This window comes from Thalassophryne amazonica, chromosome 19, assembly GCF_902500255.1.
Source record: "Thalassophryne amazonica chromosome 19, fThaAma1.1, whole genome shotgun sequence".
In the NCBI taxonomy this organism is placed as follows: Eukaryota; Metazoa; Chordata; class Actinopteri; order Batrachoidiformes; family Batrachoididae; genus Thalassophryne; species Thalassophryne amazonica.
Window position 1 is genome coordinate 12,115,486 of NC_047121.1, and position 23,797 is coordinate 12,139,282.

General features: G+C 41.1%; 1 protein-coding gene across 6 annotated transcripts in view; it reads left to right on the forward strand.

The window, feature by feature from the left end:
• myt1lb (myelin transcription factor 1-like, b) overlaps window positions 1–23,797 on the forward strand; it is a 430,716-nt gene that overhangs the window by 325,877 nt on the left and 81,042 nt on the right. For all 6 annotated transcript variants that reach the window (XM_034194911.1, XM_034194910.1, XM_034194914.1 and 3 more), the window contains one exon: window positions 13,241–13,375. In XM_034194911.1, the coding sequence (XP_034050802.1) occupies window positions 13,241–13,375 (135 nt within the window). The remainder of the gene's footprint in view (window positions 1–13,240; window positions 13,376–23,797) is intronic.

Genomic DNA, 23,797 nt, shown 5'->3' on the forward strand with positions numbered 1-23,797 from the left:
TTTTCAAATAAATACACAAATTCTTGATTGCTCCTGCTCAGAGACTGCAAACCAGGGGCGCATCCAGATGGAAATAGGATGTTGTGGGGCAGCCCGGTCTCATGGCAAGTTGTGATTCAGCAGTACGAAATATACATTAATCTATTGGTTTGTGATATTGTGACGAAAAGCACCTCATTTTCATCACGGCAGCACAAATTCATTCTAATTCATTCCATGATGGCTGCACAAAATTAAAAGTGAAGCGAGGGGTTGGGGTGGTTATGGATAGGGTGGGAGGAAGGAGTAGGATTAGGTTATGGTTAAGGTTGGAGTTGGAGGTAGGAGTAGGGCTAGTAATGTGAGTAGTGAAAAACCCCGTCACGAAAATTTGACTCATTTCATCACGGGAGCACAAAAAAAGAAAAAGAAAAAAAAAAGTGAGACTGGGCTGTGTGGGGGGACGTGCCCTCCACAACACCCCTTAATTAAAGGTCCACTTTTTTCATACTTGGTTTCAGCTTGGTTGGATCCTCTTGCTTGCCTCTACTGGTGGTTGGCTCTCACTGCGGTATTGTATCACTTCCTGTTCCGGAGCACAGCGGTGTTTTTCTGTATCTGTTAGCTGTTTAATCTGCGCAGTTAGATTGATCTAGTTATCTAGATTACGATTTGTTTCCCAGTGTAATCTTTACGTGCCTTAACTAAAGCACTCCTTCTGCTGAATCACCTCTAAATTATTTACACATTATTCACTTTGCGTGTTTTTAGGAATCCGCTAGCTTAGCGTAGCTACTAGCTCTTAGCCGATTTAGCATGGCGGCTTCTCCTGTCTCTCCCGCACTTTTCTGCTCTGGGTGTGAAATGTTTAGTTATTCCTCGGCCTCCTTTAGCAGTAACGGTACTTGTAATAAGTGTAGCTTATTCGTAGCTTTGGAGGCCAGGCTGGGCGAATTGGAGACTCGGCTCCGCACCGTGGAAAATTCTACAGCTAGCCAGGCCCCTGTAGTCGGTGCGGACCAAGGTAGCTTAGCCGCCGTTAGTTCCCCCCTGGCAGATCCCGAGCAGCCGGGAAAGCAGGCCGACTGGGTGACTGTGAGGAGGAAGTGTAGCCCTAAACAGAAGCCCCGTGTACACCGCCAACCCGTTCACATCTCTAACCGTTTTTCCCCACTCGACGACACACCCGCCGAGGATCAAACTCTGGTTATTGGCGACTCTGTTTTGAAAAATGTGAAGTTAGTGACACCAGCAACCATAGTCAATTGTCTTCCGGGGGCCAGAGCAGGCGACATTGAAGGAAATTTGAAACTGCTGGCTAAGGCTAAGCGTAAATTTGGTAAGATTGTAATTCACGTCGGCAGTAATGACACTCGGTTACGCCAATCGGAGGTCACTAAAATTAACATTAAATCGGTGTGTAACTTTGCAAAAACAATGTCGGACTCTGTAGTTTTCTCTGGGCCCCTCCCCAATCGGACCGGGAGTGACATGTTTAGCCGCATGTTCTCCTTGAATTGCTGGCTGTCTGAGTGGTGTCCAAAAAATGAGGTGGGCTTCATAGATAATTGGCAAAGCTTCTGGGGAAAACCTGGTCTTGTTAGGAGAGACGGCATCCATCCCACTTTGGATGGAGCAGCTCTCATTTCTAGAAATCTGGCCAATTTTCTTAAATCCTCCAAACCGTGACTATCCAGGGTTGGGACCAGGAAGCAGAGTTTTAGTCTTACACACCTCTCTGCAGCTTCTCTCCCCCTGCCATCCCCTCATTACCCCATCCCCGTAGAGACGGTGCCTGCTCCCAGACTACCAATAACCAGCAAAAATCTATTTAAGCATAAAAATTCAAAAAGAAAAAATAATATAGCACCTTCAACTGCACCACAGACTAAAACAGTTAAATGTGGTCTATTAAACATTAGGTCTCTCTCTTCTAAGTCCCTGTTGGTAAATGATATAATAATTGATCAACATATTGATTTATTCTGCCTAACAGAAACCTGGTTACAGCAGGATGAATATGTTAGTTTAAATGAGTCAACACCTCCGAGTCACACTAACTGTCAGAATGCTCGTAGCACGGGCCGAGGGAGAGGATTAGCAGCAATCTTCCATTCCAGCTTATTAATTAATCAAAAACCCAGACAGAGCTTTAATTCATTTGAAAGCTTGTCTCTTAGTCTTGTCCATCCAAATTGGAAGTCCCAAAAACCAGTTTTATTTGTTATTATCTATCGTCCACCTGGTCGTTACTGTGAGTTTCTCTGTGAATTTTCAGACCTTTTGTCTGACTTAGTGCTTAGCTCAGATAAGATAATTATAGTGGGCGATTTTAACATCCACACAGATGCTGAGAATGACAGCCTCAACACTGCATTTAATCTATTATTAGACTCTATTGGCTTTGCTCAAAAAGTAAATGAGTCCACCCACCACTTTAATCATATCTTAGATCTTGTTCTGACTTATGGTATGGAAATAGAAGACTTAACAGTATTCCCTGAAAACTCCCTTCTGTCTGATCATTTCTTAATAACATTTACATTTACTCTGATGGACTACCCAGCAGTGGGGAATAAGTTTCATTACACTAGAAGTCTTTCAGAAAGCGCTGTAACTAGGTTTAAGGATATGATTCCTTCTTTATGTTCTCTAATGCCATATACCAACACAGTGCAGAGTAGCTACCTAAACTCTGTAAGGGAGATAGAGTATCTCGTCAATAGTTTTACATCCTCATTGAAGACAACTTTGGATGCTGTAGCTCCTCTGAAAAAGAGAGCTTTAAATCAGAAGTGTCTGACTCCGTGGTATAACTCGCAAACTCGTAGCTTAAAGCAGATAACCCGTAAGTTGGAGAGGAAATGGCGTCTCACTAATTTAGAAGATCTTCACTTAGCCTGGAAAAAGAGTCTGTTGCTCTATAAAAAACCCTCCGTAAAGCTAGGACATCTTTCTACTCATCACTAATTGAAGAAAATAAGAACAACCCCAGGTTTCTTTTCAGCACTGTAGCCAGGCTGACAAAGAGTCAGAGCTCTATTGAGCTGAGTATTCCATTACCTTTAACTAGTAATGACTTCATGACTTTCTTTGCTAACAAAATTTTAACTATTAGAGAAAAAATTACTCATAACCATCCCAAAGACGTATCGTTATCTTTGGCTGCTTTCAGTGATGCCGGTATTTGGTTAGACTCTTTCTCTCCGATTGTTCTGTCTGAGTTATTTTCATTAGTTACTTCATCCAAACCATCAACATGTTTATTAGACCCCATTCCTACCAGGCTGCTCAAGGAAGCCCTACCATTATTTAATGCTTCGATCTTAAATATGATCAATCTATCTTTGTTAGTTGGCTATGTACCACAGGCTTTTAAGGTGGCAGTAATTAAACCATTACTTAAAAAGCCATCACTTGACCCAGCTATCTTAGCTAATTATAGGCCAATCTCCAACCTTCCTTTTCTCTCAAAAATTCTTGAAAGGGTAGTTGTAAAACAGCTAACTGATCATCTGCAGAGGAATGGTCTATTTGAAGAGTTTCAGTCAGGTTTTAGAATTCATCATAGTACAGAAACAGCATTAGTGAAGGTTACAAATGATCTTCTTATGGCCTCGGACAGTGGACTCATCTCTGTGCTTGTTCTGTTAGACCTCAGTGCTGCTTTTGATACTGTTGACCATAAAATTTTATTACAGAGATTAGAGCATGCCATAGGTATTAAAGGCACTGCGCTGCGGTGGTTTGAATCATATTTGTCTAATAGATTACAATTTGTTCATGTAAATGGGGAATCTTCTTCACAGACTAAAGTTAATTATGGAGTTCCACAAGGTTCTGTGCTAGGACCAATTTTATTCACTTTATACATGCTTCCCTTAGGCAGTATTATTAGACGGTATTGCTTAAATTTTCATTGTTACGCAGATGATACCCAGCTTTATCTATCCATGAAGCCAGAGGACACACACCAATTAGCTAAACTGCAGGATTGTCTTACAGACATAAAGACATGGATGACCTCTAATTTCCTGCTTTTAAACTCAGATAAAACTGAAATTATTGTACTTGGCCCCACAAATCTTAGAAACATGGTGTCTAACCAGATCCTTACTCTGGATGGCATTACCCTGACCTCTAGTAATACTGTGAGAAATCTTGGAGTCATTTTTGATCAGGATATGTCATTCAAAGCGCATATTAAACAAATATGTAGGACTGCTTTTTTGCATTTACGCAATATCTCTAAAATCAGAAAGGTCTTGTCTCAGAGTGATGCTGAAAAACTAATTCATGCATTTATTTCCTCTAGGCTGGACTATTGTAATTCATTATTATCAGGTTGTCCTAAAAGTTCCCTAAAAAGCCTTCAGTTAATTCAAAATGCTGCAGCTAGAGTACTGACGGGGACTAGAAGGAGAGAGCATATCTCACCCATATTTGCCTCTCTTCATTGGCTTCCTGTTAATTCTAGAATAGAATTTAAAATTCTTCTTCTTACTTATAAGGTTTTGAATAATCAGGTCCCATCTTATCTTAGGGACCTCGTAGTACCATATCACCCCAATAGAGCGCTTCGCTCTCAGACTGCAGGCTTACTTGTAGTTCCTAGGGTTTGTAAGAGTAGAATGGGAGGCAGAGCCTTCAGCTTTCAGGCTCCTCTCCTGTGGAACCAGCTCCCAATTCAGATCAGGGAGACAGACACCCTCTCTACTTTTAAGATTAGGCTTAAAACTTTCCTTTTTGCTAAAGCTTATAGTTAGGGCTGGATCAGGTGACCCTGAACCATCCCTTAGTTATGCTGCTATAGACGTAGACTGCTGGGGGGTTCCCATGATGCACTGAGTGTTTCTTTCTCTTTTTGCTCTGTATGCACCACTCTGCATTTAATCATTAGTGATCGATCTCTGCTCCCCTCCACAGCATGTCTTTTTCCTGGTTCTCTCCCTCAGCCCCAACCAGTCCCAGCAGAAGACTGCCCCTCCCTGAGCCTGGTTCTGCTGGAGGTTTCTTCCTGTTAAAAGGGAGTTTTTCCTTCCCACTGTAGCCAAGTGCTTGCTCACAGGGGGTCGTTTTGACCGTTGGGGTTTTACATAATTATTGTATGGCTTTTGCCTTACAATATAAAGCGCCTTGGGGCAACTGTTTGTTGTGATTTGGCGCTATATAAAAAAATTGATTGATTGATTGATTGATACTTCTTCTACTACTACTACTACTTATAAGAATAATTTTAACAACTAAAATGTTTAAATCAGTATTACTCTGGGCCTAAGACTTAGTATAGTTCTGGACTATGTTTAATTGATGAGCCATATTTTTTAATGTAATGTCTAAGCTTGGCATTACAGGGTCTGTTTGGTGTTCTAGCTTTAAGATCAGGTCAGTTAGGATGAAGGAAGCCAAAAATATGAAAATGATTACCGCTCTTGTGGTTAGTAAGCTTATCAAACAAACATGTCAGTTGTGATATTCATTTTGGTTAAAGGGAAAGAAAAGGTTAAAGTGTGCAAATGAAAAAAATACAATACACATTAAGCAGTACAACTAAACTGAGGTGATCGGGGTGAGAATATAGTAATCAAAAAACCTTTAGAATGCATCCCTGGATATCAAAAACCCAAACTTTTCTGGGGACTTTCAGCGGGCCCCAGGCCACTGCCAACAACGGTCCTCTTTCACCAAAAAAGTGGCACTTTCAACTGAAACTGGCACTTTCAACAGGAGTGCTGGGGAGAAGTGAGAGAAATGTGCTGTGGGCCCTTTTGGAAACAGACTTTGGATTTTTGTTGGCTACCCAAAAAAGAACCTCTATCTCTCTTCCTTATTTGTGAAACCTATAATGAAGTATAATTGAACAAAACACTCCACAGATCTCATTTTGAGATGCAGAATTTTCTCTCAAAAATTACATCTTTATTGTCGTAATATTTTGACTTTTTGTCATCGTTTTTTCTCATAAAATTACAACTTTATTATCGTAATATGACTTTTTTCTCGTAACATTGCAAGTTTTTCTCATAAATTATAACTTTATTCACGTATTCTCATAAAATTACGACTTTAGTATCGTAATATTATGACTTCATTCTTGTAATATTACAGCTTGATTCTTAAAATCTAAAAAAAACAAACAAACAAAAAAACTCAATGTGGCCCTAAAACACCGTCGTAAATATAATCTTGTTCAGCAGGTGAACAATTTGTTGTTTCTTAGCTGTCTCCACCTTGTTTTAAGTTAAAAGGTAGGATGCAATCACAAAAGGGTTTCTATTAAAAAAAGTAGATGATGAAAAGCTGATGATTTCAGCATGAAAAAAGGTTTTAGTTAGAATTAAAATTTTTTTATTTAATGTAATTTATTTATTTATTTATTTATTTGCTTGCTTTATTCCCTGGAATAAAAGGGAGCACTATAGAATAATGAGCTTGCAAAGAGTAGATGTGGTGAAGGTTGATGAGTTTAAAGGGCATATCTCACTCTAATCCACATGATCTTTTAAAAAATTATGCCAGATTATGAATCATTACTTCCAACTATTTAACTTGTGCAAGTTCTGATATGGCTGATAAAAATCTAATTTACCATATAGCATCTGAAAAATGCAGACAGATTCAGGGCTATTTTTAGCCACAATAATGACATAACCAAAGGTCAGCATACCTTTTTTCAGCCTTTTCAGCCTTACTTTTCTACTTTCACTTTTTATACTCTGTGTGCTTCTTACCATGTGTTCTGCTATACAATGCTGCTGGAACCTCAGTTTGCCTGAGGGAATCTTCCCAAGTGATTTAAAAGTTCTATCTAATCTAATCCAATCTACCTGTGTCCACTTCATGATTTACTCCGGGACACACAGTGACACTGAATTCACACTGTCAAAAAATGACGTTTTCCCCATTCATTTCAAGAGAGGCCCTCAAGTGGGTATTACTGTACATGATGTCATCAAAGACCAGTTTTATGAGAGTTCATGGAACTGTACACTTATCAGCAGCAGGGGAAATCAGCCTAAATTCCCCATGTCTATGACTTCTCAGGGCACATGCAACCAAAAATTAAATGCAACACATCAGTATTTCCATAATTCTTTATTTATTTTACCCGATGGCTAAGACCAAGCTTTACTAAATTATAAATAACTTTTTACTGATATGAGATAGAAACTTACTTTTTTTGCTGAAAAGTTAACTCTGTGGACTTTCGAGCCAGCCATCGGACATGTCTGTACTCCTCATAGAAGTTGTGTGATGATGTGCGCAATGTGAGTGTCCAATTGGAATTGGCTCACCGTCACATGGTTTTCCAAAATCCAATCGTAGGGCAGATTTACCTCATGTGAAAAGCCAAAGGTCATTTTCAGGAGTGATATGTTACTAGTTGGCCCATTTGAATAGCCCCCTGGGTGCTCCAATGAGTACATACTATTAGTACATACTCAGTGTCCCCTACACCATTACGCACAGCGATCAGTGAAAGTAGGAGCAGACGGAGAGCCTCTGATCTCATGTGCTCAAACAAAGAGTGTGTAACTTGTTGTATGGCTGGGGGGCCTGGCTGCCTTTTTGTTTCTGTCTTTTGTTTTTCCTTCCAGGTGGCTTGCATTTGGGACTGAGTGGCTGTGTTGCTGAGGTTATCAGGACCTCACCCTGATCACCTGCGGCTCGTCAGGACTCACAGCTGAGGTGCATCTATATGGATTGGAACATGGTGGCATTTAAGACTGGAGTATACAGTGTGTATTTGCCAGAGACTCGACCTTGTGACCAGACGGGTGAGATCGTCGTCTCGGGAGCCATCTCATCATCAGTGGATGCAGAGAACGTCCAGGGTTTGATGCACGGTCTGTGAAAGAGGAGGGGGTGAGGTCTCACGCTCGTCAGCACACTTCCTGAGGTACGTTAGATTTTGTGACTAACATTTATACAGTCAGTAAATGTGGTGTCCCTCACACCTTTATTATATTGAGCTGTATGTTAGTCATGTATCGGCTTCCACTGCAGTGGAGTTTTGTGAACTGGATGTTCCATGCCTGCAGGTTGGGAAGCTGATTAGTAATCAAGCCAGGAAGTGTTTGCTGTTTGTACACCTTTAAGTGTTCTCTCTGTGTGTAGAGTGTGGACTCACATAATGGTTCCTTCTTTCACAGACTCGGTTTGTTGCGGCCACCTGGGGGGTGTCGGCGGGGTCCTTGGGTCCGAACAGCTTCTGGCTCCGGACCGTTAGCGCTGCTGGGAGCGCACCACGCCAGACCGCACTTTCTTTTGTTATTTTTTGTATCACTGTTATGTATTAAATTCAGTTAGCCTTTGTACCGTGCTCTGCTTATTTCATACTGGGTCCTTCAAACGCTGGTCGGTTCTCCGAGCTGCGTCAGACACATAACAGTAACTATCAGAATGCTCCACTAGTTTGCATGTGAATGTTACTAGATAACTATGTTGCTTTCTCTGCGTAAAGCACTGTTTACCATATCAATGAACAACAAAATGCATAGACTATTTTGTATATATTGTTGAAAATGTGCATTTGTGTTTATTGTTTGAACCTTTTGTTGTACAGTCTTTCACACAAGACCTCAAATTACCTTTATAAAGTGTCAAAACAGTTGTTTATTATAGTTTGCTGTGTGTTTTGAATAAATGTGTGTGGCAAATTATTTTTTGCTTTATTTTTTCGTTGCCTATTTTTGATTGTAAACCTGTATTACACTTATAAACACAACAAAAACATATATATTCTGAAAGCACAGGTTGTCCTGAAAAAAAGAGACATAAAACTTGATTGTAGGATGCAGGGAGAGCTGTTAACAGCAATAATAAAACATTTATGCCAGGCGAGTGAACCGTCCAAAAAAATGCCCTCGGACCCTAGAGGGTTAAAATAGTCAGCTCATTCACATTTAATTTTCTAGTGATTCACACTGTAAATGCTGTACTTGGGATCAATAATAGTAAGTGCTGAAGAGTGTAGTAGAGAAGTGAAGAAGAGTGCAGGCAGGGTTGGCTGGTTGGAGGAAATAGCAGGAGTGATTTGTGACCGAAGGATATGTGCAAGCATGAAAGTTTGCAAGATGGTCATAAGACAAAGTATGTTGTATGACAAAGAAGCAGTGGTGCTAACCAAAAGACAGGAGATGGAGTTTGAAGTGGCAGAGAAGAAAATGGTGCAATTTTATGGAGTGATGAGGATCAACAGGATTTGAAATGACCATAGCAGAGGGTCAGCCCAGGTAGGACGGTTTGGAGGTAAAGTCCGAGAGCACAAATTGAGATGGTTTGGGCATTTAGAGTGGACGGGCATGGGGTACTTAGGGAAAAGGATGCTGAGGATGGAGCCACCAGGCAGGAGAAGAGGGAGGGCAAAGATTTATGGATGTGCTGAAGGATAACATTTAGAAGTAATCAATGTAAAATAGCAAAAAAATAGCAAAACATTACGAATGCACTAGACTAGAAATTACCAGTGAATTAATGGGAAATGTAACTTACAATTTGTTGAAATGTTTTTTACTTCCACCAAGGAGGTTATGTTTTCAGTCGTATCTGTTTGTTTGTTGGTTGGTTGGTTGGTTGGTTGGTTGGTTGGTTGGTTGGTTAGCAGGATTACTCAAAAAATCCTCAACGGATTTCAGTGAAATTTCTTGGCCTAACTTAGAAGTCATTAAATTTTGGTAATGATCCGGAACACGATCCGGGATCCAGTATTTTTTTAAGGATTCTTTATCATTGCAGGATAGGGCCAATTTCAACATTTTTGCATCTAACTTCATGAAGACAGGTCACAAAGGCTGAACAAAAATTAAGTTATGACATAACAATAATTTAGCATTTGTTTCTCCTCATTGAATAAACTTATTAGAAAATTAAAAAAAACTATAAATACATTTGCTGAAGTCATATACGACAGCTGAGAAAAAGCTTTACTAAATTATAAATAACTTTTTAATGATATGAGATAGAAATTTACTTTTTTTTTTTTTTTTGCTGAAAAGTTAACTCCATGGACTTTCGAAACACCGCCCACCATCTTTGTACTCCCCATAGAAGCTGTGTGATGACGTGAGCAATGTGAGTGTCCAATCGGAACTGGTTCACCGTCACATGGTTTTCCAAAATCCAGTCGTAGGGCAGATTCACCTCATGTGACACACCAAAGAATGTTTTTAGGAGTGATGTGTTACTAGTTTATTATAGTTGCTGTATGTTTTAAATAAATGTGTGTGGAAAATAATTTTCCGCTTGACTTTTTCCTTTCTTATTTCTGATTGTAAACCTTTATTACACTTATGAAACACAACTATAGCATATATATTTTGAAAGTACAGATTGTCCTGAAAAAAGAGACATAAAACTTGATTGTGGGATACAGGGAGAGCTGTTAACAGCAGTAATAAAACATTTATGCCAGGCGAGTGAACTGTCCAAAAAATGCCCTCGGACCCCAGAGGGTTAGCCACTAAATCTGAAACATGACAGTAGATGCATGAAATGACGTGGAATAAGTCTCTTTGCCAAAGGGTATTCCATGTGACATCAGTGACCCTATGGCCTTGGTGGAGGTTTGCACTCTCCGAAAACTGGGGGGAGGGGGAGCACTGATGAGAAACCCAAAAGCAAAATTCACCTTATCACGTTTTCCTTTTCTTCTCTTGATAGTCAAAATTCTACCTCTCTGGGACATTATTTTGCTCTTCTCTCTGAGTGAATAATGCAAATATCATATTCTACAGAGTCACAGTTAGAATCCTTCTGTTGTGAATCACATTCATTTCAGTTTTTATTGTACGTTACATTTACATTTCTGCGCACAAAACCTTTGAGAGCCCAAATGGGGGCTCACACTCAAGTTTGGGAAGTTTTATACGTGTACTTTGCATGAATTTAGGAGAGCAATTGCCTGTTAACTATAACAACAACATTTGACCTTGGAGGAAAGTGTTCTGAAGGTGGATGGTTGTGTCAGAGAGAGAACTGGCTGGCACAATGTGGCATCACCGGGTTTTTTGATGGTAACTTTATCTGATCTGGGTTTTTAAAGAAATAGGAGATGTTTTGGCATGGGAAAGATAATCTCGTGCGTGTGTGTGTGTGTGTGTGTGTGGGTGGGTGGGGGGGGGGGAGCTCATGTATGCATGCATGTGTGCTTCCTTGACTCTGTTGGTTGCATTAAATAAAATAATAATAAGTGTACGTCAATTAATATTACTAGAAACATATAGTAGATATAATACAGAGAGCAAATGAGAGCGCATAGTATGGTAAAATCTAGCAGTGTAACGATCATAAAATCCACGGTTCACAGCGGATCACAGTTTCTAGTCACATATCAGACAAATTTCATGTTGCTTTCCGTTCGGGAAGCTCTTCTGGTTTTTCCCTGTTTCATTCACCACAGCACATCACATATGGATCTGAATGGTTATTTGGCACAAGCTTCACGCCTGACGCACCTCCACATTACATGGGGAACGGGCAGGGGATGGCCTTGAACCGGAAACCTTCTGCTTCCAAAACAAGTGCAGTCACCGCTTGGCCTCCACGCCGGTTTCCACTTTCAAAATAACCTAAGGCACAATGAAAACAAGGAACTTGTTCCCGTTGAAACTCTATTTACAGTTATTTCTTTACATACGAGGTCTATTAGAAAAGAAACCAACCTTTTTATTTTTTTCAAAAACTATATGGATTTGAATCACGTGTGATTGCGTCAGACAAGCTTGAACCCTCGTGCGCATGCGTGAGTTTTTTCACGCCTGTCAGTTGTGTCATTCGCCTGTGGGCAGGCTTTGAGTGAGCACTGGTCCACCCCCCTCATCGGAATTCCTTTGTCTGACTTCTTCCTGAGAGACTGGCGCTTTGCTTGATCAAAATTTTTTCAGAAACTGTAAGGCACATCCAAGTGGACACCGTTCGAAAAATTCAGACGGTTTTCGGTGAAAATTTTAAAGGCTGATGAGAGATTATGGAGTGTTACTATCGCTTTAAGGACAGCCCACAGCTCCGGACGGCGCGCCGCGCCCTGAGCCGCCGTCGTCAGCCTGTTTCAAGCTGGAAACTTCCAAATTTAAGCCTCTGTTGACCCAGGACGTCGTGAGAGAACAGAGAAGTTTCAGAAGAGGTCGGGATCAGCAGTTTATCTGGACATTCCACTGTTAAAGCAGATTTTGTAATGAAAGACGTGCGGACGGATTCGCGCGTTGCCACCCAGCCACTCATTGAGCGGCGCCACAGCAAAACACCTCCATTGGAAGTATTACAGGACAAGTTTGAACATGCCCAGCTGTTAAACAATTTCTTGGATACTCACTCGACTGAAAGCCATCGAAAACTGCCTGAATCTTACGAATGGTTATCAACACAGAGGTGTTTTGCTGTGGCGCCGCCCCATGAGCAGCTGGGTGCCGACGCGCGAATCCATCCGCACGTCTTTCATTACAAAATCTCCTTTAACAGTGGAATGTCCGGATAAACTGCTGATCCCGACCTCTTCTGAAACTTCTCTGTTCTCTCACGACGTCCTGGGTCAACAGAGGCTTAAATTTGGAAGTTTTCAGCTCGAAACAGGCTGACGACGGCAGCTCGGGGCGCGGCGCGCCATCCGGCTCCATGGGCTGTCCTTAAAGCGACAGTAACACTCCATAATCTCTCATCAGCCCTTAAAATTTTCACCGAAAACCGTCTGAATTTCTCGAATGGTGTCCACTTGGATGTGCCTTACAGTTTCTGAAAAAAAATTTTTATCAAGCAAAGCACCAGTCTCTCAGGAAGAAGTCAGACAAAGGAATTCCGACGAGGGGGGGTGGACCAGTGCTTACTCAAAGCCTGCCCACAGGCGAATGACACAACCGACAGGTGTGAAAAAACACACGCATGCGCACGAGGGTTCAAGCTTGTCTGACGCAATCACACATGATTCAAATCCATATAGTTTTTGAAAAAAATAAAAAGGTCGGTTTCTTTTCTAATAGACCTTGTATATTTATATTTCTATACAATTTACAGTTATTTCTTTACAAACAAGTCACAATAAATCTGTATTTTACACTATTATGTAAACTTTACAAACACGTTCTCACTCCCAACTCATCACATTTTTACGTTTGGTCAGTGCCCTTTTCAGTCGAGATGTGATGAGAGAGGGACCCCGTTGCATCGTCGTTTAGTGTGGAATGGCAGTCCGCATGGATCAACGTCCGTTACACCACGAGTGATGTGACTAACATGGTATCATCTAAATACGACTTCCTGTCCACAGATTCTTCACGTACTGATAAAAAGGAGAGTCGATGTCCGACACCGGGCTGTGACGGCACAGGTCATGTGACAGGCTTGTACCCACACCATCGGAGCCTGTCCGGGTGTCCGCACAAAGACAGGGTGCCCCCTGAAAGTAAGCATTTACCTGACCGGCAGCCTTCATTGATGTTGAGGAACTTGCATGTTTCCCATCATCACTGCTGTGTGTGTTGTGTGTTTCTTGTCGTTGTTGTACAGTGAGCGGTCAGATGTCTTCCATCTGCACCCTATCTGACATTTTGCATGGGGCCGTGGTTTTGCTTGCCGATTGCCTGCCTAGTGTGCCGTGGTGATGAGGATGGAAATGAAGCTTTGTTAATTTGCAAATAGAAGTAATGCAACCAGTTGTGGATGGACAAGAGCTGCATGTGACTTCACTGATACTGAGTGAGAACAATGGATAATCCTATATACCGTATTTTGTGGACTATAAATCACACTAGAGAATTAGTTGTATCTGTCCCAAAAATGCATCATGAATAGAGAAATAAACTATATATTAAGCCACACTGGTCTATAAGCCATATTATTTTTGAAATGTGGTGCTACTACTTCATGCAACAAGAAGTCAAATATATTTAATCAGCTCACTATTTATACAATGCAAACACTGTATTAAGCAAATAGAAGTTAACAGGCTAATTAATGTTGTTGTACCACACTGCTTCTTGTGGCTACTGTATAGATGTTCAGTGGCTTTGTTCAGAGGAAAACATGCACACATTTACCTCTTAAATGTGCATGCATGAACATAATAAATGTAATTTAATGTTTTAAAACTGTAAAACATATATGTAAAACATGGCAGCTATACCTTAGCTTAGCCTAGCTGTCCTACTCGTTGCTGTTCTTGTTGTCTCACACACTCCCAACAAGTGGAGTGGTGGGTAATATGAAGGTTATACTCCCTCTTTTTATGCAGGAGTGTGGACTTTCAGTTTGAGAGCGTGATTTATTAATTTCACTCATTTTCTAAAACACAGAATATCTTTCGCTTTCAATTTTTTTTTCTTTTTCTCCTCATTGTATGGAGGTTGGTATCTAGGAGTGTGAATCAGAGTGTCTTATTTGGTATACAAGATCACACATGTAGGTGCAGTATTTCTTTTTCATACATAAGTCACTTCAAAATATGATTTGCAGGACCTCCCAAACAAATGTGACTTTTACTCTGGAAAATACAGTACTCTTCTTGTTTGTATTCACCACAAGGTTGCATGTTTCTTCCCAGCATTCTTATACAGTCCATACATGGTTGAAAAGAAAAGGTTAAAGGTCATGCATTTAAAGTTGATTAATTTATCTCGCTTTTTAAATGTTTATTGAGTTTTCATGTCTTTTGAGCCTTTCGTTTTTCATGAAACTTGAAAATGCACACAGACCTTGATAGCGCTGAACGTGCTTCAGTCATCCATGCCTTAAACTCTATTCATGGATTTGTATTCCTTGCTCAATTAAGTTCTGTTGAATTGAAAGGCAGTATCATATCCCTAAGCCATAGATCAAGTGAAGTGGTAATAAACATTAGCCTTGAATGAATAGGGAGTTTTCCTTTTAGAGATTTCACCCTGGCTATTTAGTCTTATTCACCTTGTGCAAACTTCTTAGTAAAAGCCCCTTTACATGTTTCATTAACCACAGCATGAAAATCAAGTTATGATCTGCCATGACCACACCGCAATCAAAATAAAAGAGGCCTTTAATAGTGGCAGAGAAATTAGTTATGATTAAAACCAGGCTTGTAAAGACCAGCAGAATCACAGATAACTCCTGCTCTGCAGAGTGTCATTCACACAGAGGTCTCTAACCTGAGATGTACCAGTCTCCTAAAAGTCTGATGTGCCTCACAGTGGGTGACCTTGACAGTGCTCAGGAGCCCCAAAATGGAAACTGGAATGTGCTTGAATTGATTGTCACTGGAGAGTCTGGCATATGATGTCAGCTCTCCGCCTCCGATTCCTCTCTTGTGTTGATCAAGCTGCCTTTTGGGGGAAATAATATCTGGAGTACCGTGCAAGATGCACTGGATCACGAAAAAAGTTCTCTTCAGGCATCTCCTCTGATGTCAACAGGATACTTTAGAGTGCAGCACAGTCTTGTTGCTGTTAAAGCGTGACTGTTTTTCCCGTGTGAAGGAGTTGTTGTGCTACCACGGAGTGGTTGGGCTCATGAAGGTAAAATTGTTGTATACTTAAGAGGAAACACTTTCAGAATTGTCCAAATGAAACAGTATGGGAATTGCTTATTTACAATCTCATGGTGATGTTGGACTGCAAAACCAAATCAATAGTATGGGTATTGATCGTTATGCTGAGCACAAAAACACATAGTGCAAATGCTTCTGGTGTGTGTCTAACTAACTGTTCTTTACACAGTCCTAAATCTCAGCAAAAGCCAAGTCACATTATTCACGGGTGTGTTGTGAAAATATTGTAAAACCAACCAATAAGATTGGCACCTGCCACTGCCTTGAAGACACATGCCACAAGTGCTTCCATGCTTCTATTGGCAGTGTGAACTGAGAATTGGGGTTTTCTGGTGATGAAAAGGATTTATATGGACAAGCACACATTTGTTCCTGTTGGAACTTACACCCTTTTATTTATCAGGTGTCCCAAAAAATATGCAACATTTTATCAGCAAAGAAAATGGTCAAAGCATATGTCTAGGAAATAAATTTATGGCTGGATAGAAAGCTGAAAGGTTGAAGTTTTTCATACCAGTGTCAATGTTGGCCCTGCATTTTGTTAGTCTAGCATAAAGTCACTGCACCTGTTTGACACTCTTGGTCTGGTGCCAAAACTCGCTGTTCGCTGTAGTATGGTTAATCTTGGCATTTTCCTGAGTCTTGCTTGGCATCAACATAAACTTCAGGGTCTCTGCAAGTAAAAAAGAAACATAAGTGATTAAATTTGTAGCATTTAAGGGTCAAACTGAGTGTTTTAAATGTTGTATTTTTTTGGGACACCCTAAACATGGCTACTGTAAGTGTATGAACATCCCAAGTCAAGCATGGTCCTATGCTTGACTTGATGTTTACTTGGTGTTTACTTCAATGTTTTCAATTTATTTTCATTTATATAGCACCAAATCACAACAGAGTTGCCTCAAGGCGCTTCACACAAGTAAGGTCAAACCTTACTAACTCCCAGAGCAACAGTGGTAAGGAAAAACTCCCTTTGAGGAAGAAACCTTAAGCAGACCAGACTCAACGGGGTGACCGTCTGCTTGGGCCATGCTACAAACACAAATTACAGAACAATTCACAAAACGAATACACAGGAAATGCTGTCGGTGCACAGGGCAGGAGGGTCTCCTGCACATATGCCACACCCATCTCTGGATGGAGCTGCACCTTAAACAGAGAAAAAACAGAATCAGGCATCAGAAAGACAAGAAATACAGTATAATTTGTCAGCATTAAACAACAAGAAAAACAGGAAATACTAAGGTGATTGCCGGCCACTAGCCCTGATCTTCACTAAAAGACCCATTTACTGACTTTAAACCCTGATTGTAGGTGGTAAGAAGGTGCTTGTACATACGGACTCATAACAGTCTCCTTGGCTGAAGTTTTGCGCATCAGGTATGCACTAGTAGCGACTCGCCATGTCAGCCTTTCTAACGATTGCACACTTGCAGCACAAGAAACAGACTGTTGGAGTTTGGAAGGGGGTTTTGCTGGTCAAATCATTTCGTACCTTCACGATTGCGTTCCACCTGCAGTGCACCTGACCACACCTCATTTTTCGACAGACACACCCATGGGCACGCAGATGACCACAAGTATGTTTGGCATTTAAAGAACACTAGCGTGTTGCCCATGGGGATAAAACAGGGGTCTGATATTTTTCAAGGGTGGTAATAAATTTTGCAAAGTTTCTACAATGATTTTAAGTGAAAGTCCAAGAAATTAAAATGAGAAATTTTGTGAATAATTGTATTTATTATTTGCCAAATGTAGTTGATGTCATGTTTTACAACCGGCAAGGTTGAGATATTTCCTGTGTTCAGAACTTGTCTGATTACCAGTGACTGATTAATGGTGATATCAATGTCCATTATTCACTGTTGTTACCCAATATCCCTAATTTCTCTAAAAATATGTGTCTTATCAACTTCACATTTTGGCGGCGTTCATCCTTGACCCAAAATACATAAACATACCAAATGGCAAATGTCAGCTCTCCCCATTTTCTCCTTGATCGAAGTTGCACACACACACACAGAGGGCTTTTAATATATGGATGAGTGCCGAGTGTGAAAACAAGAACTGGGTACTAGGAATGACTTTGTGCTGTGTGTTCTCCTATGATGGAGATCACCTTAAAACTCACAAAGACATGAAAGTGACTAAATTGCTCTGACACTAGAAATGGAAAGAAAAAGCTCAATCTAGATGGAAAATTTCCTGCCCCCCCCCCCCCCCCCCCCCGTAAAATGTGCAGTTTCTAATGAAAGATCACTCGAAACACTCCCAAATACATCCATTTTTGAAATATAAACGTCCCTATCAGTAACTGATGCATCGGTTTCCGTTACCGAAGTTGAGACGAATAGAATGATTACGATAAAAACAAGTTCACTCGTAGACACGTCGAGGTTGTTTTGTCCAGAACGGCCCAATTGTCATGGAAACGTAGGTCGTTTCCATGACAATTGGGCCATTCTGGACAAAACAACCTCGTTTATGGAGACCAGAGAGGAAAAAACATGGCAGACAAAGAACAGAAGTGATCATAAAGTTGGTATATTTGCTCGTGTATTTCTCAGTCATTGTTAAACAGTCTTTTTTTCACATCATTCAATAATTAGCATTTCAACAAATATTTCTGCGTGTGATCAAAACCAAGCTTGTTACTCATTTGTTGACAAATTGGTATAAAGCTGCGTGGCCGGCACACTAACTACATGATACAATTTTGGCTTCAGGTACAACCAACTTGCCGTACTTGAGTGTGAAATAAAAATATGTGTGTGTGTGTGTGTGTGTGTGTGTGTGTGTGTGTGTGTGTGTGTGTGTGTGTGTGTGTGTGTGTGTGTGTGTGTGTGTGTGTGTGTGTGTGTGTGTGTGTGTGTGTGTGTGTGTGTGTGTGTTGTTATTATACAGGAAATTTTGCTGAGCAAAATTTACTCTGCTGGGATAACATTTGATCCCAGTCTAAATAGAGTAAAATATATTCTACTACGGAGATACAATAAACTCAACATAGTGTAAAATCAACTCTTATTGGAGTAATACCACTTGCATTGAATAGACAGTGTCGCCGACTGACCATCCGCCCTAAAACTCGGTCCGCCCTGCCTTCACTGCACATGCGTCATTAGTTGCGGTTCACTGATTATCACCTCGTTTCTGCTTCAGTCTGCACTCCAGTCATCATCTGTCTCAGTGACAGATATCTGACGTTTTTGCACAACAATCATTTCTGCATAAATTCAGCATTATTTCATCAGAAAAGGCGGAAGAAGCGATCAGAGCGCCGCGGCTACATGGCTGCTAGATGTTGAATTCACTGACTGTCATTTCAAAGCATCACAGAATATCACCTTATTTCTGCTTAAACCTGACTTTAGAATGATTTAAGAGGTTTTACCTTGTCATCTGATGGTTAATAATCCCTTTAATCCATTTGATCACTTTGGGTAAAGACAGTCTGTCCACAGAGCAGTTGTGCTCTGAAATGACATATGCACAGTGAAGGCAGGGCGGGGCGGGGGGACCGTTTAGTCCGTGACACCGGTAGAGCTGATTTCTGACGGTTCGAGTGATCTTTTATCAGAAACAGCATTTTACAGGGGGAATGAGAAATGTTCCATCCGGATTGAGCCTTTTTCTTTCCATTTGTTAGGTGGGCTTGATATTTAGAGATTATGATTTTCCACTTTCTTATGAGGGAGTGGCCAAGGTGTCGCATTCTATTTCAGTATTTACTATTCTCCACACTCATCTTATGCCTCATCTTCAGTCCAAAACGCCAGCATTTTTACTTTTTCTGAAGCTTTTATATGTTACAATTTACAAACTATACACTGGCAACTTTTATCAAGATCTGCAATTTTATGACAACCAGCCCACTTGTTGTCAAATTACACCTCTTTGTCAGATCCCTTTGGGGTCCCTTTGTGCATGTATAATGTACCTTTCATCGTCTACCTGGTGATATCAACCTCAGGAAAAACACTGGTCAAATATTTGTGAATGTCACAGAAATAAATCTTAAATGTAAAGGCCAGCTTTGCTGATTTTCAAATAGGAATCTATCACTGAAAATAGGCTCTTCTGAAATCCCCAATTCTGTAATGAAGGAGATAAAAACAAATGACTGACTTCTTACCAGAACTTGGAACAGTCACTTTGACAGTTTAGTGCTGCACCAGTTCTCCCTCACTGCATGTGAGCAGTGAATGAAGAGAAGCTTCCAGTCAGTGTTCTTGAATCACCACTGTAGCCTGACATGTAGCAGTAATACACTGGTATCGTCTGTCATCAGGTTTGTCTTTGTTGCTGGAGCAAGTGTAAGGTCAAGGTTAGTCATCTTTGAACTTGTCCAAGTTCTGTGTCCCAAGACTGTTCCCTGTGAATTTGAAGACCCTGCCAGTAATAGGACTAGCCTAACGGACGGACAGATGGACAGACACAAGTCCTCAATAATAACTACTTAAACCACCCATCCTGATCCTTCACTCAGCCTGAAACAATGATCTTGACTAGGATGGAAGTGATGTCAGAAGATAGGTTGTCCCAAGTTGATATAAGACCATAACCGAAGTTCTAAGCACTTAATGGCACTCAGCCATCCCAAGTGTGCCAATTTGTGGTGCTTAGTATTTAAGGTCTTTTAAGGTTTTTTCAATTGTTGAGAGATTGACTTGGCATGACAGCATCATTCATGACTCTGGGACCTCGGCCTTTGAGACTGAGATACTTTGGAAAAGCGTATGGAATCATGTAATTTCAGACAGAGATGTTTGTTCCTTGCAGGAGAACAAAAGCTCATATGTTTAGCTTCCTGCTACTTCCAGTCTGGTTGGTTGTAAAATCTGGACACAAACCAGTGATGAAAAGTGACAACTGGATGTCTTTGGTATTCAGTCTCTCAGGAGGGTCCTTCGCTACCACTGTAATATCTTTGTGTTAAACAGTTTGTTGCTTTGGTAGACTTGCATTGTGAAGGAATGTCATCTGTGACGTTATGGCCATATGACATAATTTCTTGATGATCCAGCAGCAGGTGCACTCAGGACTCCACCAACTGGACAAGGCCACGGGATTGATGACCTATCACCAGGCCATGACAGCTTGTTGGCTGCTTTCAGCAGGTGTGGAAATCTGACTGGGTAGTTGCCAAACAGTATCCAGAGCAGTTCCATAGTACCTTCTAAATTGTAGGTCTTCTAGCTGTAGGGTGGCTTCCATGTTGTAGGGCTTCAAGCGTCATTCGAAATATCTTTCACATATGAGGTGCATGCAAAAAGTACTCATATAAGTTGTTGTGAATACAGTAATAGTCCAGGTGGTGGCAGCAATGCACCGAACAACAGCTCAAAAGAAGCAGAAAGTAAACAGTTTGTTTCCTGACTTGTTTTTGTTGAAGCACGAGAAACCCAACGGGTGATCAAAGACACTCAATGTTCAAAAATTCCCTTCCCATTGTTGATAAAATGGCTTCCTATAGCTAGTTGTCATTCTACTTTGCAGGCTACAAGTTACTGTAACGCGTCTACTGAAGTGACCTTCCAATATTTTTAAATGTCAGTTGTCACCTGTCGAATCATTCTATAAATCTGAACTCCACACTAACCAAAATGCTACATCATTAGTTCTGCCTTTTCACAGAAAGCCCAATACATATATGTGGTAACTGAGAGGTAAAGTGGCTCTGACAAAGCATCACTCATCTTCATCCATAAGATGACCGGCAGTATCAGTATCTGCTCTGAGACACACCACATGTATTATGTCGGATTAAAGTTAATACTCGTCACACATAGCCGGAATCACGCAGAGTGGCGTCTGACTTATGAATTGGCGCATATCCGAAAGTTGTCGGATTTAAGTTCCAAAATGTTCTGACAGCCAGAAATCAACACAGTCGGTCAAAATCGGGCAGTGGCCCGAGTGTGATGCACAAACTCCCCTGGCACCATTGAGATGGGACACCTATCCGACGGCAGGCCATGCGTTATCTGAGGACCATCTGGCTGCAATTTACATATTCCCATGGAGGGATTCGAAACTATTTGAGCACATACAAACATCTATCTCGAGGTTCTCGAGAAAGATCTGGCACGGGATGCCTGCCGGTGTCACAGACCGAGCGGTCTGCCCCTAAAAATCGGTCCGCCTTTTGCATCAGCGCATGCCTCATTTCAAACAACAGCAACACGTCTGAGACGGAGTCTCTTCACCCAAAGCAATTAAATGGATTAATTGGATTATTAACCATCAGATGACAAGGTAAAACCTCTTAAATCATTCTAAAGTCAGTTTTAAGCATAAAAAAGGCTGTTTTAAGCAGAAACTCGACGAAATCCCGTGACGCTTTGAAATGACCAACGCGCAGTGAATGCATCAGCTGGCAGCTCGTTTAGCCACGGTGCTTTGATCGCTTCCACCGCCTTTTATGATGAAATAATGCTGAATTTATGTAGAAATGATTGTTGTACAAAAGCTTCACATATCTGTCGCTGAGATAGATGATGACTGGAGGCAGTTTTAAGCAGAAATTAGGTGTTAATCCATGAACCGCGTCATCAGGAGGGATCAAGACCGTTCAGTCAGTTATGACTTGCACCCCCCGCCCCCGAACACAAAGGAACTGTTGAAATGTATGTGGCACGCTTTATCACGATAATAATTATGAATTATTATCATGTATAGTGAATGTGAACAGCGGCTACCAAACCGAAAGCTCCATGCGCTACAGCGCACACGTCACCACTAATCTGAACAGGCTGTTATATCCAAAATAGACCTTACAGTACAGATAAGCCCATGCAGTGTTATGCATACACACACATGCGCGTGAGGAAAACAGCACTCCGGTCTGCCATCCAGACATTTGGAGATCAGGCAGTCTGCAACGCCTTTTATGGCCATCGGACAGCAGCCTGGGTCATCTAAATACGCTCTGCATGTGATCTGACAGGTGTGGGCGAGGCAGTCTGTCTGCGTGCCGACACTGCAGACCATACCTCTTTTCCTCCCAACTGCGTCGGATTATGGCAATATTTGTCGTATCGGGCATGCTTCTGGCACATTCTTGCTGTGTGTGACGGAGGCTTAACAGTTGCTCCTTCTTTCAACTATTTGTGCACAGTTCTACCACTCAAATAATTCAAACATATATTGCATCTCAAGCACAGATCAGATAGATGCCACGCTTGCAGGTGTGATCTCATGTTTAATAGTAAGTGTGAGTGGGCCTTAAAGTTAAATTATGTCCCCCCAACATGTAGGCAGTCTTAAAGGTACAGTTGATATATGTAAAGGCCTCCAGGGCAAACTCGGCAACGGGCAAATCTCTCGCCTTATTAACACATTTACTGCACTGAATGAACAATGTATTATTAATGCAGTAGCTTCATTTAATTGGGAAGTCACACAATGCAGCCAGAGTGTTCCTTGGGAAATGTGAAAAATGACAATTAAATTATATCTCAAATTCATTAATTCCCATTTGTGTTTGCTCATTGCAGCGGCTTTCTGTGGAATATTAAAATATTTAATCACCTCACACAGGGATCTTTGTGTTTGTCTTGAAAGTAATTTACCTTTATGCTGGAGTGCAACAGAGGCTTTTAGAGGTGTTTTGGTTTTTATTTGCCTCTTTTATTGTTCTTTTGCTGAGCTGTATACCTTCACCCTGAAGCACAAAATGTAGCAAAGTAGAAACAGTCATGGATCTCACCAGTGACAGTCATGTCTCCTCTCTGGGTCGTCGGTCATTGAGATTGGGAACTACCTCAGAAGGACTTGTGTTGTCATGCGTTCCGTGGACAGAGGTGTTTGGTGATACTGATATCTTTGTTGGAGACTGAAGTCCAAGTCTTCAGTGTCCTGGTGTGAGTTTATGGTTGTGAGACTTGAACACAGAGCAATGACCCAACCCGATGATTTAATCTGTTTGGTACTAGGTCTCTTTGGAAGATCCTTGGGTACTGCTGGAATGACTTTTTCATGAATAAATGGCTGCCATCTTGAATTTTCAAGTGGCCAATTGACTAGACTTCCTAAGTGCAATCTTGGGAACCATTGTGCCAAAATTGGCACTTGTATCAGCATTTGCACGTTTTTGGTGTAAAATTGATATGATCTGCTCCACTGTTATCCTGTTAGACAAGATGACATTTCAGGGGATATAATTTGAAAATTGAAACTTGACACTATTTCTGTGAGTAGACAGATGAACTGTGACAAAATGAAACATGCCGCTCAGCCTCCAGTCACTGGACTGCAAGTGTAATTTGTTGTTTATTCCCATCTTCAATGGGTCTTTGGGTCCTTGGGAGT